We start from the raw sequence: 20050 nt of genomic DNA, 5'->3' as shown, positions 1-20050 counted from the left end.
AGGTTAGCATCGTCGCCATCTACACAATTCATATTCAGAGTAAAATGTGGAGTAAATTATTATATTGATGCCTGGGTGTAGCAATATAATTTTAAAAATGTTGCAAAGTACAGTACCACCATGCTGGTTGTAGTTATATAATTTTAGGCTCTGCTCTCACTATCTTATGCCACACTCTTGCTTCCCCACCTTCAGATGGTAATATCGATTACTTCACTTTCTTCACAAGGTGGCAAGCATTTTAGGGAGCCCCTGCTCATTCTAAAAACGAGGCCTGGACACCTGCCCCCAAGTTCTGTCCTGCCATCACCAATGGCCATAGATTTGCTCTGGAGCAGTTCAGCTGCGAAGTAAATAGTTAGATTGTGCAGCCAGCCTGTTTCGGTTTTTATTCACCACAACCAAGAGGTAAGATGGGCTTGCAATGTGATCGATTATGAAGCCTTATATCTTCATGATGGCGCTAATAACGGAGAAAAGGCTGTCTGTTTTCCCTTATTACTTACTACAGTGTGTTATTGCAAAGCCAGCATTGGCCTGAAAAGACCTGCACAGCAGTTTGCACCGTTTCCAGATTCAATGTTTTTCAGCCCTCCGTGCAAGCAGAATCCCAAACGAACTGCTCGATCCTGAATCCAGAGCCTAGTCGCTTCTAGGACACTGTCTGGGGGCCAGCGCTTGCAACTTCTCCTCTCCACGCCCCTCCATTTTTGTTTTTGTCTCTTTCTCTCCGGCAGGAGGCTTTGATGCATGGACACAAAGCAAGTTTGCTCAGTGACCTGTAGGGTGAGGGGAAAATCCTTGCCAGCTCTGCAAATGACCCAGCACTAATCCTCGAGGTTTCCTGTGCACTCAGCAACCTTCCTAATTTCCGTTATGCAGCCTGACATTTTTTGGGTATGCAGGCTGGAGCGCTGCCCAGCAGCAGCAAGCAAAGTTTTTTTTGTTTTTTTTTTTAAAAAAAGCAATTACATATACAGTGTGTGCAATATTTAATTGCACATTTGGCAAGTAACGAAGCAGGTAGCAAAATCTCGAGAAGGGGCGCCCGCGGGGACAAAAAAGGTCCGCCAACCCACGAACCGCAGGGACCGAAAACTTCCTAATTGGCGCGCTGGTCCCATTCCAGGCTCCTCGGCGATGGCGGGAGAGGAGCAAAAACAAAAGGCGACGCAGCCGCCTCCTCAGCTAAGCCGCTTTTCCCAGCAGGTGGCTTCGTCGCAAAACGCCTCCAGACAATGGGGGCAAGAGCAGCGTTCCCTGGCGTCGCCCGCCTTTGGCTTGCCTCGGCTCTTTGTTTTGCACAGGCATTTCTCACGTTCGCCGGAGAGAGTCCTCTCACCCGGCTCATAATAAAAGCGCGAGGCTTTCTCACGGTCGTGTCGGAACGTTACCTCGAGTCTCTCTGGTCTCCCTACCATCTCGCCTAAAATCCCCATTGTGTGTGTGCGTGTGTGCGTATGTGTAGACCAGACACGCCCGGCCCGTGGTGCTGGCTGACGGGTAAAGTGCCCACAACTTGCATCCCTCGGCTTCCTCTGCGCACCTCTCTCTGGCTGAAGCAGCAGCAGCAGCAGCAGCTCAACCTTTCGCTCGGGGTAGCTGTGGGCGGTTGCTTGGCCCGGGCAAGGGCTGAGCTGAGCTGGAGCCGGTTGCTTCCCATTGGCCGTGCGGCCGGCAGGGAGAGCCGGGGAGGAGGGGGGAAGAAGAGGAGGAGGAGGAGAGGAGGAGGAGGAGGTGAAGCTGCCGCCAGCAGCAGCCAAGCGCAAGTGAAGGCATACACACACACACACATACGCGAGCGCGCGCGCACACACACATACAGGCGCACACAGGCACGCCGCGCGAGCGAGGCAGAGGCTGCTGTGGTATTGTTATCCTCGTGTGTGCAAGCGGAGGGGGTTGTTGTTGTTGCTGCTGCTGCTGCCGCCGCTACTGACTGCTGGCCGGCGGGGAGACGAAGCGAGGCAAGAAAGTGAAGGAGGCGAAGGACCCGCGGCGAGCATGCAGCAGCGGCAAAGCCGGCGTCGGAGCGGCGCTGCCAGGGCGCACTTGGCGACGCGCTGAGGAGGAGGAGGGAGGGAGGCTGCCTCAAGCCGGCCGGCGAGAAGGACAAGCAAGCAGCAGCCGCCGCCGCAGGAGCGAAGAAGACGGGCTATGTGCCCGGGGGAAGCCCGCGGGAACCGCTAACGCCGCCAGCCCCCCCCCCTCTCGGCAGCGCCCCTCACGAAGAGACTCCTTCGCCCGCTGCCTTTTGTGCGAGTCGCCCATCCCCGACACCCCGGACGCGGCAGCCGGACCGGGAGCTCCGTCTCCAATTCCTCCCAGGCGAGCGCCGCGGATCCTCCGCCGCCCTCTGCCGCCCATCCCGCCTTGGCCCGCGCCGCCGCGGGGCCCCCATCCGCGGACTTTTCGCCCTGCCGTGCACGCCTCCCCCCGCCACCGCTTCGCCTCCATGTGCCGGATAGCGGGAGCGCCGCCGCGGATCCTGCCGCCGCTGCTGTTGATGGTGCTGGCGGCCCTGCAGCAGGTAAAGAGCCGGGCGAGCGAGCGAGCGAGGGGAAGGAAGGAAGGCAGACACACAGACAGAGGAGAGCCGCAGCAGCGGGGCTGGGGGCTCTTTGTTCCCGTCGAAGGGCGGTGGCGGGGCTGGCGAGAGGATGCCGCCGCCGGGGCCGCGGGCGAAGAAGCCCGGGCTCCCCGCGCTGCCCCGGAGGCTAAGCTGGGCCTGCTTGGAACAGGATTGCGAAGCTGGGGCGGCAGCGGTGGGGCTGGGAGGGGGCTTGGGGGGAAGCGACCCCCTTGATCCAGGAAGATGTTGGGGGACGAAGACGGGGTGTAGCGAAGGGGGACGGGAGAGGAGTTGCAGAGGGGAGGCTGGAGCTTCCTCGGGAACGCGAGTTAGGGACTCGCATTTCCCACGGCGGAAAGGAGCAGGTGCTCGCTTCGGCGTTAGTAAGGAGACTAATACTGGAGAGATGCATCTGCCTGCGTAGGGAAGAAAGACCGGGGGTGCAAAAGCGTTACGGCGGAAAGTTAGGACCCAGTGACCCCCCCCCCCCACTCCTTGCACTGGCGTTGGATCTGATGGGTGGGGTCAAACAAAAGTCGGCCTGAGGGACTAGAAGGATGAGACCGGCGATTGTAAATAAAGGCACCGCGGGGCGTGTGGATGGGGAGTTGAAATGGGGAGCGGGGATCCCTGCGACCTGGGGACGAGCAGAAGTGGGGCAGGGACTTGGCGCCATCTCTTCCTTGGAGAGGGAGCGTGGGAAAGGAGTGGACGCCACCCACCTTTTCCCTTGGGATGGGAGCAGGGCTTCTTTGCTCCTTTCTGGCAAGGCGGAGATGCGCACGCTCCTTCTTGAAGAGCAGACTTCTCTGAGGATGGAAGTCACCCTGGATAAGCAGAGTGGGGGCCGGTGTCTGTTGAGACACCTGCTTCCCAAATAGAAGGCTGTAGTGGGATTTCTTCCCCATGGCAGGGGCCATCAGACCCTCTCTCCCTGTCGTCGTCCTCTTCAACCCGCGCGTTCTTTCTACTTCGCCTTCCTGATGCCAGATTGCCAGCCCATTCGGATCTCGCAGTTACACAACCACGAAGTGCAAACTCCATAGATCTCATTGAATTGATGAGTTATTGTTTTTTAAAAGCATTGCACATCCCCCCTCCCCCTTGTATACAATCGGGAAGGGAAGGTTAAAGCGAGCATATGTAACACACCGCAGGGCCTGTTTGTGAATCGCGTGGGATTTTAATCTGTGTTTAGTAGTACTTGTGACCCCAGAATCAGGGCGCCGGTCGGCTATTTCGGATTAACCGGCACAGAGTCTTAAGGCAACGGCGTGTACTTTTGCCCCTGTTTAACGGATTCGGCGAGAGCTGCTGCCTGAGCAGCCACCCTGGTCAGGGACCCCGGGGTTAGTGGAGCCAAGCGTGTCCGGAACGCCCTCTTCCGTGGCCTCCGGTCCGGTACAGAGGAGCGTGCGGAGCCGCTGCCTCGCCCCTCTGCTCGGCTCCCTAATCCCTTCCCGGGAAGAATTTAATCAGCCTCCGCCTCCGCCCGGCAGCCTCGCTCGCCTCCTACCCCGCTGGTGTCCTGCTGTGTCGCCCCCCCCCCCCCCCCGCCCGCAACAGCTAACGGGAATTTCCATTGGGGCGAACTCTTTTTCTCCCAATAAAGCTTTGCCACCTCCCTCGCACAACAGGGGGCGCTGCGGGAAGGCCACGCGAAGGCAAGTGGGAGGCATGTCCATGCACCCCAATACCTGAGACTATACATGTAGGGATTGAAAGATCCACCATCCTTGGAGATCTACCCAAAGTTGACAGGGTCTATGCCACTGTGGTGCTTGCTGGCAAGGGGTGAGTTGACTTTCACTCAAGTCAGAGATAGGATTTGGACCTTTGCTGAGTGACAGTGAGCTGACTTGGACAAGGGAAGGCTGTATGCTTTTACAAGGCGAGAGGTTTGCAAGCCTTGGCTAAGGCTTAAGACTGGTTTGTTTACACTTTTGCGAAGTAGGGATCCGCCTGGGGAGCACTGCTGGTGTTTCTGCATTTGGTGGACACTGGTGACCTGGAACGGCGTAGGATGGGTAAGGGGGTTAGACTGTACCATTATGTTGGGAGACAGATAGGAATCTGCCTTATACTGTCTCAGACCATTGGTCACCCAGCTCAGCACTGTCCACACTGACTGACAGCAGCTCTGCAGGGTTTCAGACAGGACATTGCCAGCCCTACCTAAAGTTGTTGGGGATTGAACCTGAGAGTTTCTGCATGCAAATCAGATTCTCTACCAGGAAGCTGGATGTCTTGCCTGATAATTTGTGATTCTGCACTAGGAGTGGGCAGTAGTCCATCTGTGCTGAAAGTGCTGAATTAGGGTGGGCCCAGGTCTCCAGAGTAAGGATTTGATTTGTCTGGGCAGGAATTGGTAAATTACTTGGATTTTCCTGGAGTGTTTTTGTGCATCTGAAGGTAGAGCATTGCCATGGCTTCTTCAGTGAATATCGACTGTAAGGAATGTATCTGTAATGTGGGACAGCTTGTATAGAAAGATATCAGCATTAGGGCTGTCTCTCATGAAGCAGATACCACTTGACATATGCTGATGAAAATTCAATTAAGTGATTATCCTGCATTTTGGGGCTTACCCTGTTGGAATGGGGAGTGTACTCTTTGCATGGCCACCGGACTCCACTGGTTTTGCTGCAACAGACTAACATGACTACGCCTCTGGAAATAGTTTGTGAAAGGTTCTCTGGAGTAATGGATGAACTGTATTTGATACTGTATTAGATGTGGAAGTGTGTAGGGTTGAGTGGGGTTTTTTTTTGGGGGGGGGGGGAGGGATGACCTGGGATTTTCCCAAAGTGAGTTCCAATAAGGCAGGGGACAGAGGATGTGCACAGGATGGATGCTGGCACTTCAGTCAGCGAAAGTCAGTCTTCTTCCTAGTGCAAAGGGCAAGCAGGAGTAAATCTCAGGGACAGATGGTGCAGCTCATTGCCTCTTAATGGCATTTGTGGCTGGAGCATATCGTCGAGGACGGGCAAGGGACTCTGGGGAAAGGGGTATTTGAGCAGTGTGCTGTGTGAGTGGGCTGGCTTTCGGCAGTGGGTGACATCCGGTTTTAATCCTGCAGGGGTTGAGTGATCCTGGTACAGGGAGGCAGCTGCAGTAGCTGCAGCAGCAGTCACTGTCCATGGTGCAGAGCTCAGATTACTCTCTGGCTGTGAACTGAATCCCTGCTTCTGAAACGTAGTAAACACACACTTGGCATGTTGCAAAGCTCCCTTCAAATTACTGCTTTTTTCCTGTACAGCCAATACTCCTTTTCTGTAGCTCTGATGGCTGCATCAGGCAGTCGAGGTGCTGAAACATTGATCCTAAACAGCTGGGGGGATTTTTCACTGGTTTAATAGGAGGTTAGTTTGCCCTGATGGGAAAGTGTCAATGTTGCACCTTCTTTGTCTTTCCTTCAAACCCTGCCTCCCTTTTTGTGAGTATTGTTTTAACTTTTTAGCTAGGATTATTGTTTTCAGGGTATGTTTATAGCCTGAGTCTGGGTTGCTTTTCTACAAATTTTTAAGGTAGATTCTACTCCCCCTCCCCCCCCCCATGACACAATTTCTTTGTCAGGCTCATTTTCTCTTTTTACGATGCCTCTACTTTTTTTATCTCCAAATGTTATTTGGTAAATTCTAAAACTTGAGTTCTCTGCTAAACTCTTACTTCACTGTGTGCTTTCCCCCCTATATGTACTGTTTTTAAATTAAAGCGATCTATGAATTATGGACAGGAACTGTCTTTATTGCTTTTGTGAATCAGAGAGTTCCAGTGGCATGTCATGGTTGGAAAATCCAATTTCCTCCTTGTTTGGGTACACATTAAATCAGGGTAGGACTCTCTTTTTAACAGGCTGTAACAACACTGAAAGTTAGGTATGAAATCAGTTTTCTAAACCTGTGTCTGGAAAGTGGTTTTTGATTTTTAACTGTTGCTTGGCTTTTCTCTCTCTCTTGCAAGTCAGAAATTATTTAAAACTTTTATATTGCGTACATTGCTATTGCAAGAGAATTTCAGTTATAGGAAATTAATATTGTTTTAGGATCTATATCTTGGCTAGGTTTTATTTAAATTGATTTATATTGCTTTCAGTATTTGTCAGATATTTCCTTGAGTATTTTTTATGAATTCATCACTCATCATTTGCACAGCAGAGCAAACAACTTGTTCAGTATAGGTTTGGTCAATGTTTGGAATAATGCAGCATTTAGGAACATACTGGTAACTGAAGATTAAACACTCACTTCATTGATTATTTACTTTAGGTAAAATCTGTGGTTGTTATGCAAAAGCTTGGCACTCTGAAGGAAAAGGGGAAAGTTTGAAAGGTGTGTGTGTGTGTGTGCATGCATGCATGCATGTGTGTGACACAAACACACATACTTTAACATCAGAAACCATCAGTGCTTCTGAATTGGGGAAAGAGGAAGTCTATGTGGGAAAATGAGGCAAAACATCACATAGTACTTTGAATGACATCCAGAGAGGCAATAGTTCTTAGGAAAAGCCTCAGTTAAATTTTCAATCCTAATTATTAATTCTAGTTTCTTTCATTGTATGATTTCTGAGTATGGCTAAGATAATGTTCTGAATAGGTAATATGAGTATTGAAAATTGATTATTGGAAATGGATTTTTGTTGTGTTAAAACTGAGTAGTAGCAAAGCAGATACACATTTGTGTCCCAGTGATTGGCACCAAAACTTATGTGGTTCCCCCTTTATTATTAATTTATGAGTGTTACTACTATTTTTGTTGCCTTTACCCCAGTTTTTGAAGTTGTGTGCAGATTCGTTATCTTTCCAGCTTCGCTATGGGGGTTAGCACTAGGGGCCAAACTAGCCATTTATAAGAGACACGGAGAGGCTCTCTGTAGCTTTTTCCTTTTAATGTAATATTAACACGGTGTGACATGGCATTATTTTGTGGTGCATCTTCCTGTCTCTGCCAGCCAACGATGTGAAGCTAGGGTAGGGAGGTGCATGGTGCAACGGCATCCTATCCCATGTTGTTTGGGATATGGAACTACATAGGTAGGTTAGTCCTAATTAATAAGAATAAGTGGCAAAGCACTTCAGTAGGTTAATATGAAGAATCTTGAGTCTACTTGTGATTCTTCTGCCTCTACAAATCATGTTTTCTCAGTGGAAACTTCTAGATATCCCAGATATCTGGAATTCGTTTTGAAATGTGGGGTTTTTTTGGTATTAAATTAGAATTTGTCAATATTTTAGCTTTCTTTCCCAAGGTTATGTTTCACATTTTTGGAAAACATTGCAGATGTTTATTATGAGTAATTTTCATTTCTGATTATTGGAAAATAATCCGTATTTTGGAATTCTAGTTTCTTGTGTATCAGTGACATAATTCAAATCTGTGACAAACCCAAAAGGCACAATCTTTATTGATATTTCTTTTGTTCTTATAAATATTTCTAGATTGCTTAAACATAAAAAAAAAACCTCAAAGCGGCATACAAAATAATAAAAGGCATGCAGTGCCACCAACCAAAATAAAACAGTATAAAATACAGTTCAAACTTCAAATAGCTTTTCTTTTATTGATGATGTCACCATCATTTTCTGGGGAAAGACTGAACTGTTGTTTTGACAGATGGGTGGAAGAAGCCATTCTTTTTAAGGAAATGTTTTATATACATATTAACCTAACAGATGCATTTAAAATATGTTTCTGAAACAAGACAGAAACTGACTTTGGGAGCAATACAATTATTTGACAAAATGCACATTGTATACCTGTTTTATCTAGTTTAAAGTCAAGATGGTGTGCCTTTAAATGTTGAATACATTAACATTTTAGGAGACATTTTCATTATACTAAATATCAGCGTTTCAAATAAATCTTTTAGGCACATTTATAATAAGATATTTTCAATCTATTGACATTATTTTAAAAGTCTTCTCCCCATTCCATTTCACATTCTGATTCGCTATCATGCAAGACTCAGTAATTCCTATTAAGTTTTTGGTGGCAGCAGAATGATACAGTATTTGAACCACAGTGTTTGTTTTCAAAACATATTGCTGAAGCATCAACTGGGAGGATCATTTATCTTGTTCTCTGATTTGTTTAAAAATATTTACCCCACTTTTTTTTAGGAACTTCATCCTTGAAACAGTTTTTAGTTAAAACCAACTCCAGCTGAAAATAAAATAATAAAAAATTAACCAGTATAAAAATTAGAGTATAGAAGTAGAACATAAAACATAATACAGATTTCCTTTTCTCGGCTAAGGTGAACTTATTGCATCCTGTGAGCAAATACTTTTATTCAAGTTTATATAAGCAGTTTTTCCTCCGTTTGTGTCTGCAGTTTTTATCTCACTCCAGTGTACAAGTCAATATCTACTCCACTTTTTTCCCCAGCTGGTGAGTTGGAACCCATTATTGGGCATGTTCAGCTACCCTGTGAGTAGAATAGGAAACTCCCAGTAACGCCAGCAGAAGCCAAGTCTTGTGAAATAAGATGGCTAGAGAAAGATGCTCAAACTCACCCAACAATCTAATAATAGAAAGGGTAAAAACATTCAGATTCTTTTTACTACAGACGCCAATTGTGTACTGTACACTATAAAATTGAGAAAAGCTATTTTTATTAAGTGATGATGACCATTCAGAGTGACTCATGCTTGGTTCTTTCCTTGACTTGTGCGTTCTCTCTCTCTCCCCCCCCCCCCCAATTCCTTATTTAAGAGAGTGGATTGCTCACAGCATCTGCTTTTAAGTTCCTTAAAATTTTAAATAGATGAAGATTTCTGAACTTCCCTTTCTTTCCTTTTTGAGAATATAAAAGGGGTTATCTAAACAACCAGAAGTTTGGAGAAGGGTTGTAGCTCAGAGGTAGAACATCTTGAGTTTCATGCAGAAGATCCCTGGTTCATAGCTGCAAGTTTTTCCTTTTCTCGCGAGGAAGCCTATTCAGCATAAAGGAATTTCCCTTTAAAAAAAAGGAAGAACTTGACAGCTATGCCCTGGTTCAATCCCTAGTGTCTCTAGGTAGGGCTGTGAAAAACCCCTACCTCAAACCCTGGAGAGAGTCTCTACCAGTCAATGTAACAGTACTGAAATAGGTAGATCAGTGGTCTGGCTTGGTAAAACACAGCTTCTTGTGTCTCTCCGAAGCCTTGTGGATCTTCAAAGACTTAACAACACAATTCTAACCATGTATACTCAAAAGTAAATCCTATTAAATTCAGCTGGGCTGAATCCCAGATACGTGGGGTTAGGATTGCAGACTAATGCTTATTTTTATTTAAGACTTCAAAAACTTGTTCCCACTTCATCAGGTACACAGAACATTATCTCATTTTGCCCATATGGATATATCTATAATTTGGAGAGTAAATGCAAGCGGTTCAGTATAACATTCCTATGCAAAGCTCAAATGGATGCAAGATCAGTACAATGGCTATGCTGCTTTAACAATGGTTGTGGGGTAGAAATTCCTGGGGTTGTATTCAGCTAGGTTTTACTAAGAGCAGACCCACTGAAAATATTGTTAGTCAACAAGTTAGTCTTGTTCATTAATTTCAGTGGGTCTACGCTGACTAAAACTTAGTTGAATAAGAGAATCATAGAATTATAGAGTTGGAATTATGCATAATTCTGTATACTTCTATCATATTTCCCCTTTACTCACCTTTTTTCATAAACTAAAAGTAGCCAAATGTTGTAACCTTTCCTTATAGGGGAATTACTACAGTCCCTTGATCATTTTGGCTGTGTTTTTCTGCATCTTTTCAGCTCTGCAATATTATTTTGAGGTGCGGTGAACAGAACTGTACACAATATTCCAAGTGTGGTTACACCACAGCTTTGTATAATGGTGCTGTGATATCAGCAGTTTCCTAATGATCCATAACATGACTCCACCTTTTTCACAACCTCTGCACACAGAGTCATCATTTTCAGCAAGCTATCCACTATGGTCCCAAGTTCTCTTTCCTGGTCAGTTCAGGCCCCATTAGTATATGTTCAAAGTTATGATTTTTTTGGCTTTCACTTGTATTAACCATTCTCAGTGTTAGACAATGATTAATACAAATGGAAAGGAAGAAATAATTTCCAGGGTGATATTTCATCACTGGCCAACAATGTCCGACCTAACACACCTTGGAACCGTTTGGGTGCAAGCTATTTATTGAGCACCTGCAGACATACTATCTGACCACACTTTAAGCTGCAGCAGGCAGTGTGGTGGAATGGCAATGATGCTCACCTGACCTCTGGTTGGTCACATTACTACTGCTTACCAGGAGGTAGAGCGGGAGAGACAGGGCATCGGTGAGATGGGTGCTGTGCAAATGCACCAGTGGAGCCAGTCAGATGCTCCTGTCAGTCCATTTGCACCTCGCAACTGCCTTCAACCCTTTCCCTCTATTTTCTGCAACAAGCAGCAGCACAACCAACCATGGCCAGTTGAGTACCACCACCCCATCATGCGATCTGTTGCTGACTTTGATCTGCTTTGGAGACTTTTCTAATGTGCCTTCTCTCCCCACAGTTGGTATGGTGGGTGACCGCAAGGAAACAAATCTTTCTCTGCGGTAGCCTGATGGCTATGGAATTCCTTTCCATTGGACCTGTATCAAATTTATACATTGTGGAATTTTTGGAAGGCCCTGAAACTTGTCTTTTTCATTTGGCCTTCTAGGCATGATGCTTATTAGATGTGCGATGGTCTAGTGGAATTAGGGTTGGGTGTCATTTTGCTCTGTTGAAAAAAAAAATATGTGTTCTTTTCATAATTGCATTGTACTGTATTGTACTGCATTGTATTGTATTGTGTAAGCTACAGGGACATTTGCCCAGAAAAGCAGCCTAAAAATAATTTAGATTAATTAATTAAATTAAACAAGGGGCTATATAATAAAGGTTTGCTCCAGAGTCCTGTATTTGGCACATTACCTTTCCCCCCCTTCAGTCATTCAGTGTTAATGATACCCTAACAAAATGTAACAGGAAACAAAAGGTTTTCTAGGCCTTTCAGGCCATAGCAGTCTAATGCTGAGAATAGTTAAAACAAAGAAAAGAAAAGAAAAGTAGCTGAAAATGCTTTATGAAATTTTGGCCCATGTGAAATCTTGTTACTTTGCCTTAATGTATACCTAGAGATAAAGGGTTGAGGCCTAAGATACAATACAGCTTGCAATATAATTTATGTTTGAACCAAATTATTGCTGTACTGTCCCAGTGTGAAGCACAGCTATATATCTTATGTTCTGCTAGGGAACAGAAACAGTAGTGAATTAACGATGGTTTTTAGAATATCCTTTTGTTTTTTACTTTGTAAGTATTCTGTGGACTGAACAAAGTTTTTTCTTTAAATAGTCTTGAAAAGGCTCCCCCATGAGGATGCATTTACCCTTTTTGTGTAACCTTTAGGAATATGTTTTGTCATTAGCATGTTTTTGTCCTTTCCCCCCCTAAACATAGATGAAGAAACTAGTTCTGTTTGGTAGCATACCAAGGTTTAAGCCTTGGAAATTACTACCTACGGATACAGTTAATTCCAGTGGGCTTTTATAACCATAACTCTTAAGCATGCACAACTGCCTTTGCAAACCTGGGCTCTGAAAGTGCTGTTGTCAAATGAAATAAACCAAGGAGTAGGACACACCACTTCATCTTCGCAAAGCTGACCAGTCAATTTAACTGTAAGAGTTTCTCTTCTGCCGTTGTGAAATCAGTTCATCTCTATGTCTAAGGGATGTGTTTTGACAAACTTCACAGTTTAAAATTGGCTGCCCTAACCACAACACATTCGCACTGATGGGCTCCTCCACTGACTTCCAAGAGCTTTGAAGCATTAAGGAACACAAGAGCTGCATTTAATTTAGTTAAGAGAACTCAATATTTAAAATTGCTATAGTGTGCAAGAACGTCAAAACTGGGGTCAGAGTTTCAGTGCACACTAGGGAAATGCATCATACAAACCTGTGGCTCAACAGAGGTTAGTATTTTTACTTAATTTTAGGAGAGATGGAAGTGCCCACACTTCCATTGGCATTCATTATTATAAAGGTTACTACTCACAGTGTTGTTCAAGCTAGGCTATTTATATCACTATAAAAAAAAAAACCTCGAAGGGAAAAATCACATAGGAAAATATGAGACAAGTAAAAGGTTTAGTACAGAGAAAGGACCTCTCCATCCTTTTATACAGTGTATGTAGGCAACCCAGCAGTGTGATAGTGTATGTGCTGGGCTGTTGCCTTCCTCAATAATGGAGTAGATGAGAGCCAATAAACTGAAGCTCAATTGAGATAAGACTGAAGCACTGCTCTTGATGGGGTTACACTCCCTCTGAAGGCTTGGGGGTACCTCTGGATCCATTGCTGTCACTTAAGCCTCAGGTGGCCTCGGTGGTGCCTTCTATCAGCTTCAGCTGGTGGCCCAGCCGTCCCCCTGTATGGACAGGGATAGCCTAACTTCAGGCATCTGTGCTCTGGTAGCCTCTAGGTTAGATTACTGCAACATGTTATATGTGGGGCTGCTTCTGAAGACGTTTCAGAAACTTCAGCTGGTGGAGAATTCATCAGCCAGGTTGCTCACCTGGGCAAGACGGTTTGAGCATATAATGCCAATCCTGGGCCAACTCTAGTTTCTGGGCCCAGTTCAAAGTGCTGGTTTTGACCTAGAAAACCTTAAACAGCTCATGACTGCAATACTTCAAGGACTGCCTTTTCCCAGATGAACTGACCCGAATCCTGCAATCATCATCTGAGGCCCATGCTTGTGTGCAGCAACACGAGAATGGGCACTTTCTGTGATGGCTCCCCATTTGTGAAACGCTCTCCCCAATGAGGTTTTGTCTGGCACCTTCGTTATACATCTTTAGGTACCAGGCAAAAACACTTCTCTTCTTAGGCTAATTAAACAATCTTACGGCCTGTTAAACTGGGGGAGGGGGGTGTTCTAGTTTTTGTCCCTGGAAAAGACCCTGATGCTGGGAAAGATGGAGGGCACAAGGAGAAGGGGACAACAGAGGATGAGATGGTTGGACAGTGTTCTCGAAGCTACGAACATGAGTTTGACCAGACTGCGGGAGGCAGTGGAAGACAGGAGTGCCTGGCGTGCTATGGTCCATGGGGTCACGAAGAGTCGGACACGACTAAACAACTAAACAACAAATGGTATGCATTTTCTCAAAATAAGTGAGGAGAAACATACATTTGCAGGTGTAAAGATAATCAGAAGATCAACTAGAAACCTCCCTGACTTGTGAGTTTTCCATGTGTAGGATGATGTGTTCTATTCAAATTTGGTCCTATTCAGAGTAAACCCATGTAAATTAATGGACATGACTGATTTGGGTCCATTAACTTATTTGGGTCTACTCTGTGTAACTATCTTGGAAACAACCCTTTGTGGCTCTAGGTCACATTTCCCTGTGTGCATTGTGAAATGTTATAGTCCTATTCAAACATTTAAGGGTAGATGTTACCCCCCCAATCCCGGTAGAGGTATTCAGAAGAATGTGTGAGGCCTCAAAGATGGCAAGAGTTGGGGATGGAAAAATATCTATTTCAGCTCACTTATGTTTCTCCTTCCAATATTAATGTATTTTAATCTTTGTTGGAAGCCGCCCAGAGTGGCTGGGGAAACCCAGCCGGATGGGCGGGGTACAAATAATAAATTTTTATTTATAATGATCACAGCAGAGAGTGCTGGATAATTTGGTTGCCCGACCCCAAATCTGTGGGACAGAATGATTATTACTGTATTTTTTCGTGTATAGGACGCCGCCTATTTTTGGGGACCCCAAATTATGAAAATGGAGGGAAATTTCCCTGACTTGTTGAATTTTGGGGGGGGAGGGGAGGATTGCCCAAGGCTAACAGCCCACACGTATAACAGGCCACCTGTCAGCTGTTCCTCCGCCGGCAATCGCTGAGCTTGGGGGGGGGGAGTGGTGAAGCTTTTTTCCAATAACGTTTAGCACTTTTCGCCTTTCCCGTGGAGCCTCCGTACAGTATTCTGCTTGCCTCCTCCCACTCTGCCCACCCTACAGCTGGGGGGGGGAGGGGAGGCTGTAGGCAGTCAGTTTTTGCCCTGTGGTTTCTTCGTGCGGCTCCATTTGTGCAACGTTGCACAGGAGGAACATGGCAATTGAAGTAATATCCCCCCTGTGCACCTTTAACATCAGCAAAACATCGCGCCTTGTGCTCCTCCTGTGTAACGTTGTGCCGTCCGCACACAATTGGAACCGCACAAAGACGCTGCACAGAAAAAAACAGCTCACACGCAGCCTCTGCCTGTAGGGCAGGCAGAGTGCGAGGAGGCAAACAGACTACAGAGGCCCTGCGGCTCGCCACTGCCAGGAGCTGTGACTGCTAGAGCAAGTTCTGCATTTATTTATATATTTAATTGCTATATTCCGTGGATAAGACGACCTACGTTTTTAGACCTTAAAAATTGGGTAAAAAAACCTTGTCTTATAGACGAAAATATACGGTAAACTGCCTAGCATGATGAATTAAAGTTCATAAAGTTTCAATACTCACTCTTTTTTCATGTCTGCTTAGTTGTTTGCTGATACATCATATAAAAACCATTTGATTACAGATTGGCCAGTATGATCTGCACATCAGAGCTGTTCAGTGAAAGCTAGTGAAACAGTTGTTCTGTGATTTAGGCTATTTAAGTTCTAGACCAGGGGTTGTCAGCCTGGTCCCTACCACCCACTAGTGGGCGTTTCAGGATTCTAGGTGGGTGGTAGGGGGTTCCATGGACAAGCTGAATCCTCCTTCCATCGAGCACTGGTGGGCGGTAAGGAAATGTTACCATCAAGAAAGATGAATTAGTGGGCGGTAGGTATAAAAAGATTGACTACCTCTGGTCTAGATAGTATTTTTACACCAATATTACAAGTGATGGGACATGGTAGTTGTAATGGGATTTTTAAATGTAATACTGAGGCTGTACAATTCTGTTGAAACTTACACCTTCAAACATTTCCGCCTTATCTAGTATTTAATTTTTTATTTGCCGATGACCCCGAACATCCCTGGAAGATGTAATGATTTATGAGAAGAGATTAGCTGTACTTGCAGCAAAAAGACCTCCTGCTCATTTTACAGTCTCGTACTCTGGAGAGACAAATGAAGCTTCTAATGTTGAACAGAAAGAACAGAAATGGGAACAGTTTGTTTATCTTCCGATCAGATTATGATCAGAAGGTAGCAGTGTTACAAATAATATATTGGGGAGAGGTTACTATCTCCTTCCTCAACCCTGTTTAATGTTTGCCCCTCCTTCAGTACCTTCTCCTGCAGTGTAGCTGTTATAGCTCTTCCACATCTTTTGTCCTAAATTGGGGTGGATCCCACCTTAGTGCTATTACTTGGTGATACCAAAGGAGTGAGTGTTTTTTTGCATTTGGCCTCAAAGCTGGAAGGCTCATAGGGATCTAGGGATGTACTTGACTATCCCAGTCTATGTTCTCTGTTTCCCTCTCTCTCTCTCGCAGAAGACTACAAATGCAGCGACAAGACCTATTTTTTCCCTATACGAATCTCTCTTTTAGAGCAGAAGGTGAAGAGAATAATTAATGTTAATGTCTGCTTAATGGTATTGTCTGTTTCACCTGTTCAGGAATGCTTGGACCTCTAAGGGTGCTGTTGCTTCAGCAATGAATCATTCCATAATGAGAGCTTATATGGGAATGGGAGGCTCCCTTTCCTAGTTCAACCAGGCCTGGATCTGGTTGGCTGGTTATACACACATCCTTCTTTCCCTGAATAACCTCAAGCTGGCTGGGTGCTTCATCCACAGCCCTGAAACTCCTACTGGGCTTGCCGTTTGTTCTCCTAGGTAGATGACAGGGTCCAAGGCCAGGAAGCTATGCAATTGGTGTGTAGTTCTCTGATCTTTGAGTAGGGAAGATGGCTCATCAGGATTTCTGGTTGCTTGGAGATCTGCTAGGGGTGGGGTCCTGTTCCCCTTACTATTCTCCCTAGGAGACTGCAGATTTGAGGGCTGTGGAGGGTTTGAGCCTTGCCATTTACCCATTTATTTTTCAGCATTTACATATTGCCCAATTAACCACGTTCTCTGAGTGGTCAACAAATTTAAAAGCTGTGAAATACAATTAGAAGCAAAATTAAAACCAATCTGTATCTATGCTCTCTGCCTTAGTGGTGTGGCTGCTTATGACTGTCACAATCAACCGGATGAGTTACTAATTACAAGCGAACAATAATTCTTTTTAAAAATGAACAAATATTGTCACTTTAGATGCGATTATTTTCAGCCTAAGGAAGCTCGTTTACTGGTCCAAGCACTGATATATTTTGAAACAATCTGTTTTAGTGAGATAACACACTATAATGTAGATAGAATAAGTATTTTAACTGAGGAATCAGTTATTTGCATCCAGCTGAGTGACCACTGAGATTTTTTCCTCAACTGGAATTTCGCTCTGCCCCCTGCCTAGTTGGATTGATCTACAGTGATGGGCTAGCAGTTTTCTAATATTTAAAAAGTAATTAGTAGACTGTTGGCACAAGGTTGATAAAAATGATTATTTAAAAAGTTCAGTTGTAAACCCAGATTATAATTAGGTTTTCAACCTTGATACTAAAGTGGCAGAGATTCAGAATATGTGTTTTGCTTTTCTCATTGTTTTGAGTGAAAGTTGAAATGTTCTTTAAGCCAAGCAAAATGGCATTTTAGTGACATGCGATATATTTTGTCTAGCTGCAATTTAATTACCATCTACTTAGAGTTTATTTCTGTTGATTTCAATAAAAACCAATTAAGTGACATATTTCCTGCAGGTGGTTTGCAGGCCAGCTTGTTTCAGTTCTTTTCCCGTAATAGCATTTCACCGACTAAAAGACCTGCCTATCCTGCACATTTGAGTAGGTTTCCTGCTTAAAGTTGCTTAAACTTTTCCAGAACTGATGCCTACTTGAGCAATCCCAAAGGTCCCAGGAAGAGCAGATGACAGGCTGCTGCATCCTGCAGATCTCTCTCACCACAGTTTGAGAGGGAGGTATACAGTGCAAGGTTTCCTAGTAAAACTATGGAAAGGTTAGCCATTGCAGGTTACTCTCCATCTGTACTCAGAGCTCTGTGGAGGCATGGACATGGTGTGTCACAGGTCGGTGGGACCATGGATCTGCAGCAATATAAGCCTACTCAGTCCCTTGGCACACCTTCAGAGAGACCCCCGGATATATGCCGGTCATTAAGCTAGTATATTTAATTCTTTAAGAACAGAGACAATAGATTTTAGCTCTATATTAGCAGTATTTTCTGTGCCTCATAAAGGTGGCATTTGGTTTTTTTTTTCATGGTCTAGAACAGGCATCCCCAAACTTCGGCCCTCCAGATGTTTTGGACTACAATTCCCATCATCCCTGACCACTGGTCCTGTTAGCTAGGGATCATGGGAGTTGTAGGCCAAAACATCTGGAGGGCCGCAGTTTGGGGATGCCTGGTCTAGAACTTGTGCAGTAGTGCTGATGTTGCCCTTCCACTTTCAACAGGGCGCTGTAGATTGTATTCTGACATGCATTTCAGAGGCCATTCGTGTCACATTTATGTTGGCCTCATTTTAAGCTATTTCATTAGTCCCGTCAATAGACAACAAAACCCGGTATTTTATTCTTTTCATGGACATTTCCGTGACTATAGGAAATATAATGTTTGACTAGCCAGGCCCGTTGAGCAGAATTATGATGGGTTTTGGCCTAGGTCCTTATATCAGTGCTTCCCACTACTGATTATTAGAGAACTCAAGGATCTAGTGAAGTGAGTTTTTGCTGCTTTTAAATCTCTGGCCCCTTTGCAAGTTATAGTTGCTGTGTAGAGCCCATTTAAATTGCTTCACAGGGTTTATTACTGTTGAACTGTTGCTGTGTCGTAGTTCATCACCCGCATCTTGCAATTCATGCTTTTACAACTGTCCAAGAAGAATGGTCCACAAGCCTCTCTTTATAAACAAATGTTTCATCATAATATGACATCTGTTATGTGAGATGATTTAAAACAGCCTCTCTATAGCAAGTGTAAGGTGTGCAGTTGCCTTTATCTTCTTGCTGAGAGGAGGGCAAAGTTTGGTTTGATTTGCTTCTGCAGAAAGAAGAAAACAGAGATTTCACACCCAGCAGCAGCAGCTGAGCCAAATCTCTAGCAGAGGACTGGCGGGAAGAAGCACTCTTAGTTTGGCAATGGTCCATGGCTCAGTAATTGAAAAACAACACCTTACTCTTGTTTTTATAATTTTGCCAGGCATGTATAAACAGACTTTTCAAAAATGGTGGCCATATCTTAAAACTGCAGAATTCCCATGAAAAACTACTTTGATTCTTATAGATCTCTATAGACGTATCTTTACTAGAAAGAACATTTTATGAATAGTTTTCCCAAGGGGGAAGGGGGAATTGTTTTTATGATTTCAGCGTTCTTCATTATTGCATATTCAGGGGAGAAGCCTGCACCCTAGTCAGAAAGGAGTGGTGTTCTTACACACTTCAGCTTCCTTTCTACAGTATTATGAAGATTACAATGTTTGGCTTTGAATTGTTTTGCTGTGTCATTAAATAAAAACGTAAAAAAGAAATGTATGCTGTGATGCTTCATACTCTTCAACTGAACTTGAAACGACCCAGATTGTGTTGTGATTCGAGATTCAGTTTTATTTAATTCAAAATGCAAAACACGAGAGGCTAAGGCATTGTCAGCGTTTGAATCTCTGATTCCTCTCATGTGTTTATGGCCACAAAATCTTTACAATAGACTTGCTTTTGGGAACGGAGTGCTGTCTTTTGTCTCTGGGAGAAATTGAGAGGTTGCAAACGAAAGCATAAAGAGGCCTCTTTATTCATGTCCCCAAGTCTTTGTTTCATTGGGCATTGTTTCAGTTTATAAGAGTTGTTTTAGCAGATATAGCGTGCTGGAAAGGCTGACTGATTCCCATGCACATCAGTGCAGGCTTGTTAAAATCCTGTTATCTACTCAGCTGCCCACCCAGGATTTATTTGTTTCAAGGGTAGTTAGAATGTCTGCCCCCCCCCTGTTAGTTACATTGAGTTTGCTTATTAAATTATGGAATCTGACAGCATCTTGGGTTGAAGAACCGCCTCCTGCTCTGATTTTCAGGGTTTACTACGGTTGCTGTTGTTTAAAAGCAGTACTTAGCATTTTCCAGAAGAATTCTCTTATAATTCAGAAATCATGTACATTTTCTTTCGCACAGTCATTTGTCTATAGGTGCCTAAGATAATTGCAGTCAAATCTTGTGTGCAGCTTAATGTTCACATGGCACCAAAATACTTGGGAAGTGGAAGTCCTCTGATTCAAAGTGTTTACGGTAATAAAATGTACAATACCACCTTAGTATAGTTTTTGACTCTGGTCACGTACATCTTTTATTTGGCCTTCTTTCACAACAGAAGTGGGTTGTTAAATTGTACAATGCTGTATGTTTTAATGAGGTAAGAGCAGG

General features: G+C 44.6%; 1 protein-coding gene across 2 annotated transcripts in view; it reads left to right on the top strand.

The window, feature by feature from the left end:
* The first annotated feature begins 1801 nt into the window (after positions 1–1801).
* CDH2 (cadherin 2) overlaps positions 1802–20050 on the top strand; it is a 133497-nt gene continuing 115248 nt past the window's right edge. Inside the window, exon 1 of one of the 2 annotated variants that reach the window (XM_035125225.3) lies at positions 1802–2530. In XM_035125225.3, the coding sequence (XP_034981116.1) occupies positions 2456–2530 (75 nt within the window). In that variant the 5' untranslated portion in view covers positions 1802–2455. Of the gene's footprint in view, positions 2531–19890; positions 19916–20050 lie in introns of those variants that run through there. The other variant, XM_088675428.1, reaches the window with a different exon arrangement.

Source organism: Zootoca vivipara, chromosome 8 (genome assembly GCF_965207765.1).
Source record: "Zootoca vivipara chromosome 8, rZooViv2.hap1.1, whole genome shotgun sequence".
Taxonomy (NCBI): domain Eukaryota; kingdom Metazoa; phylum Chordata; class Lepidosauria; order Squamata; family Lacertidae; genus Zootoca; species Zootoca vivipara.
Note: the sequence above shows the minus strand (reverse complement) of the source record. Positions and strands in the feature narration are given on the sequence as shown.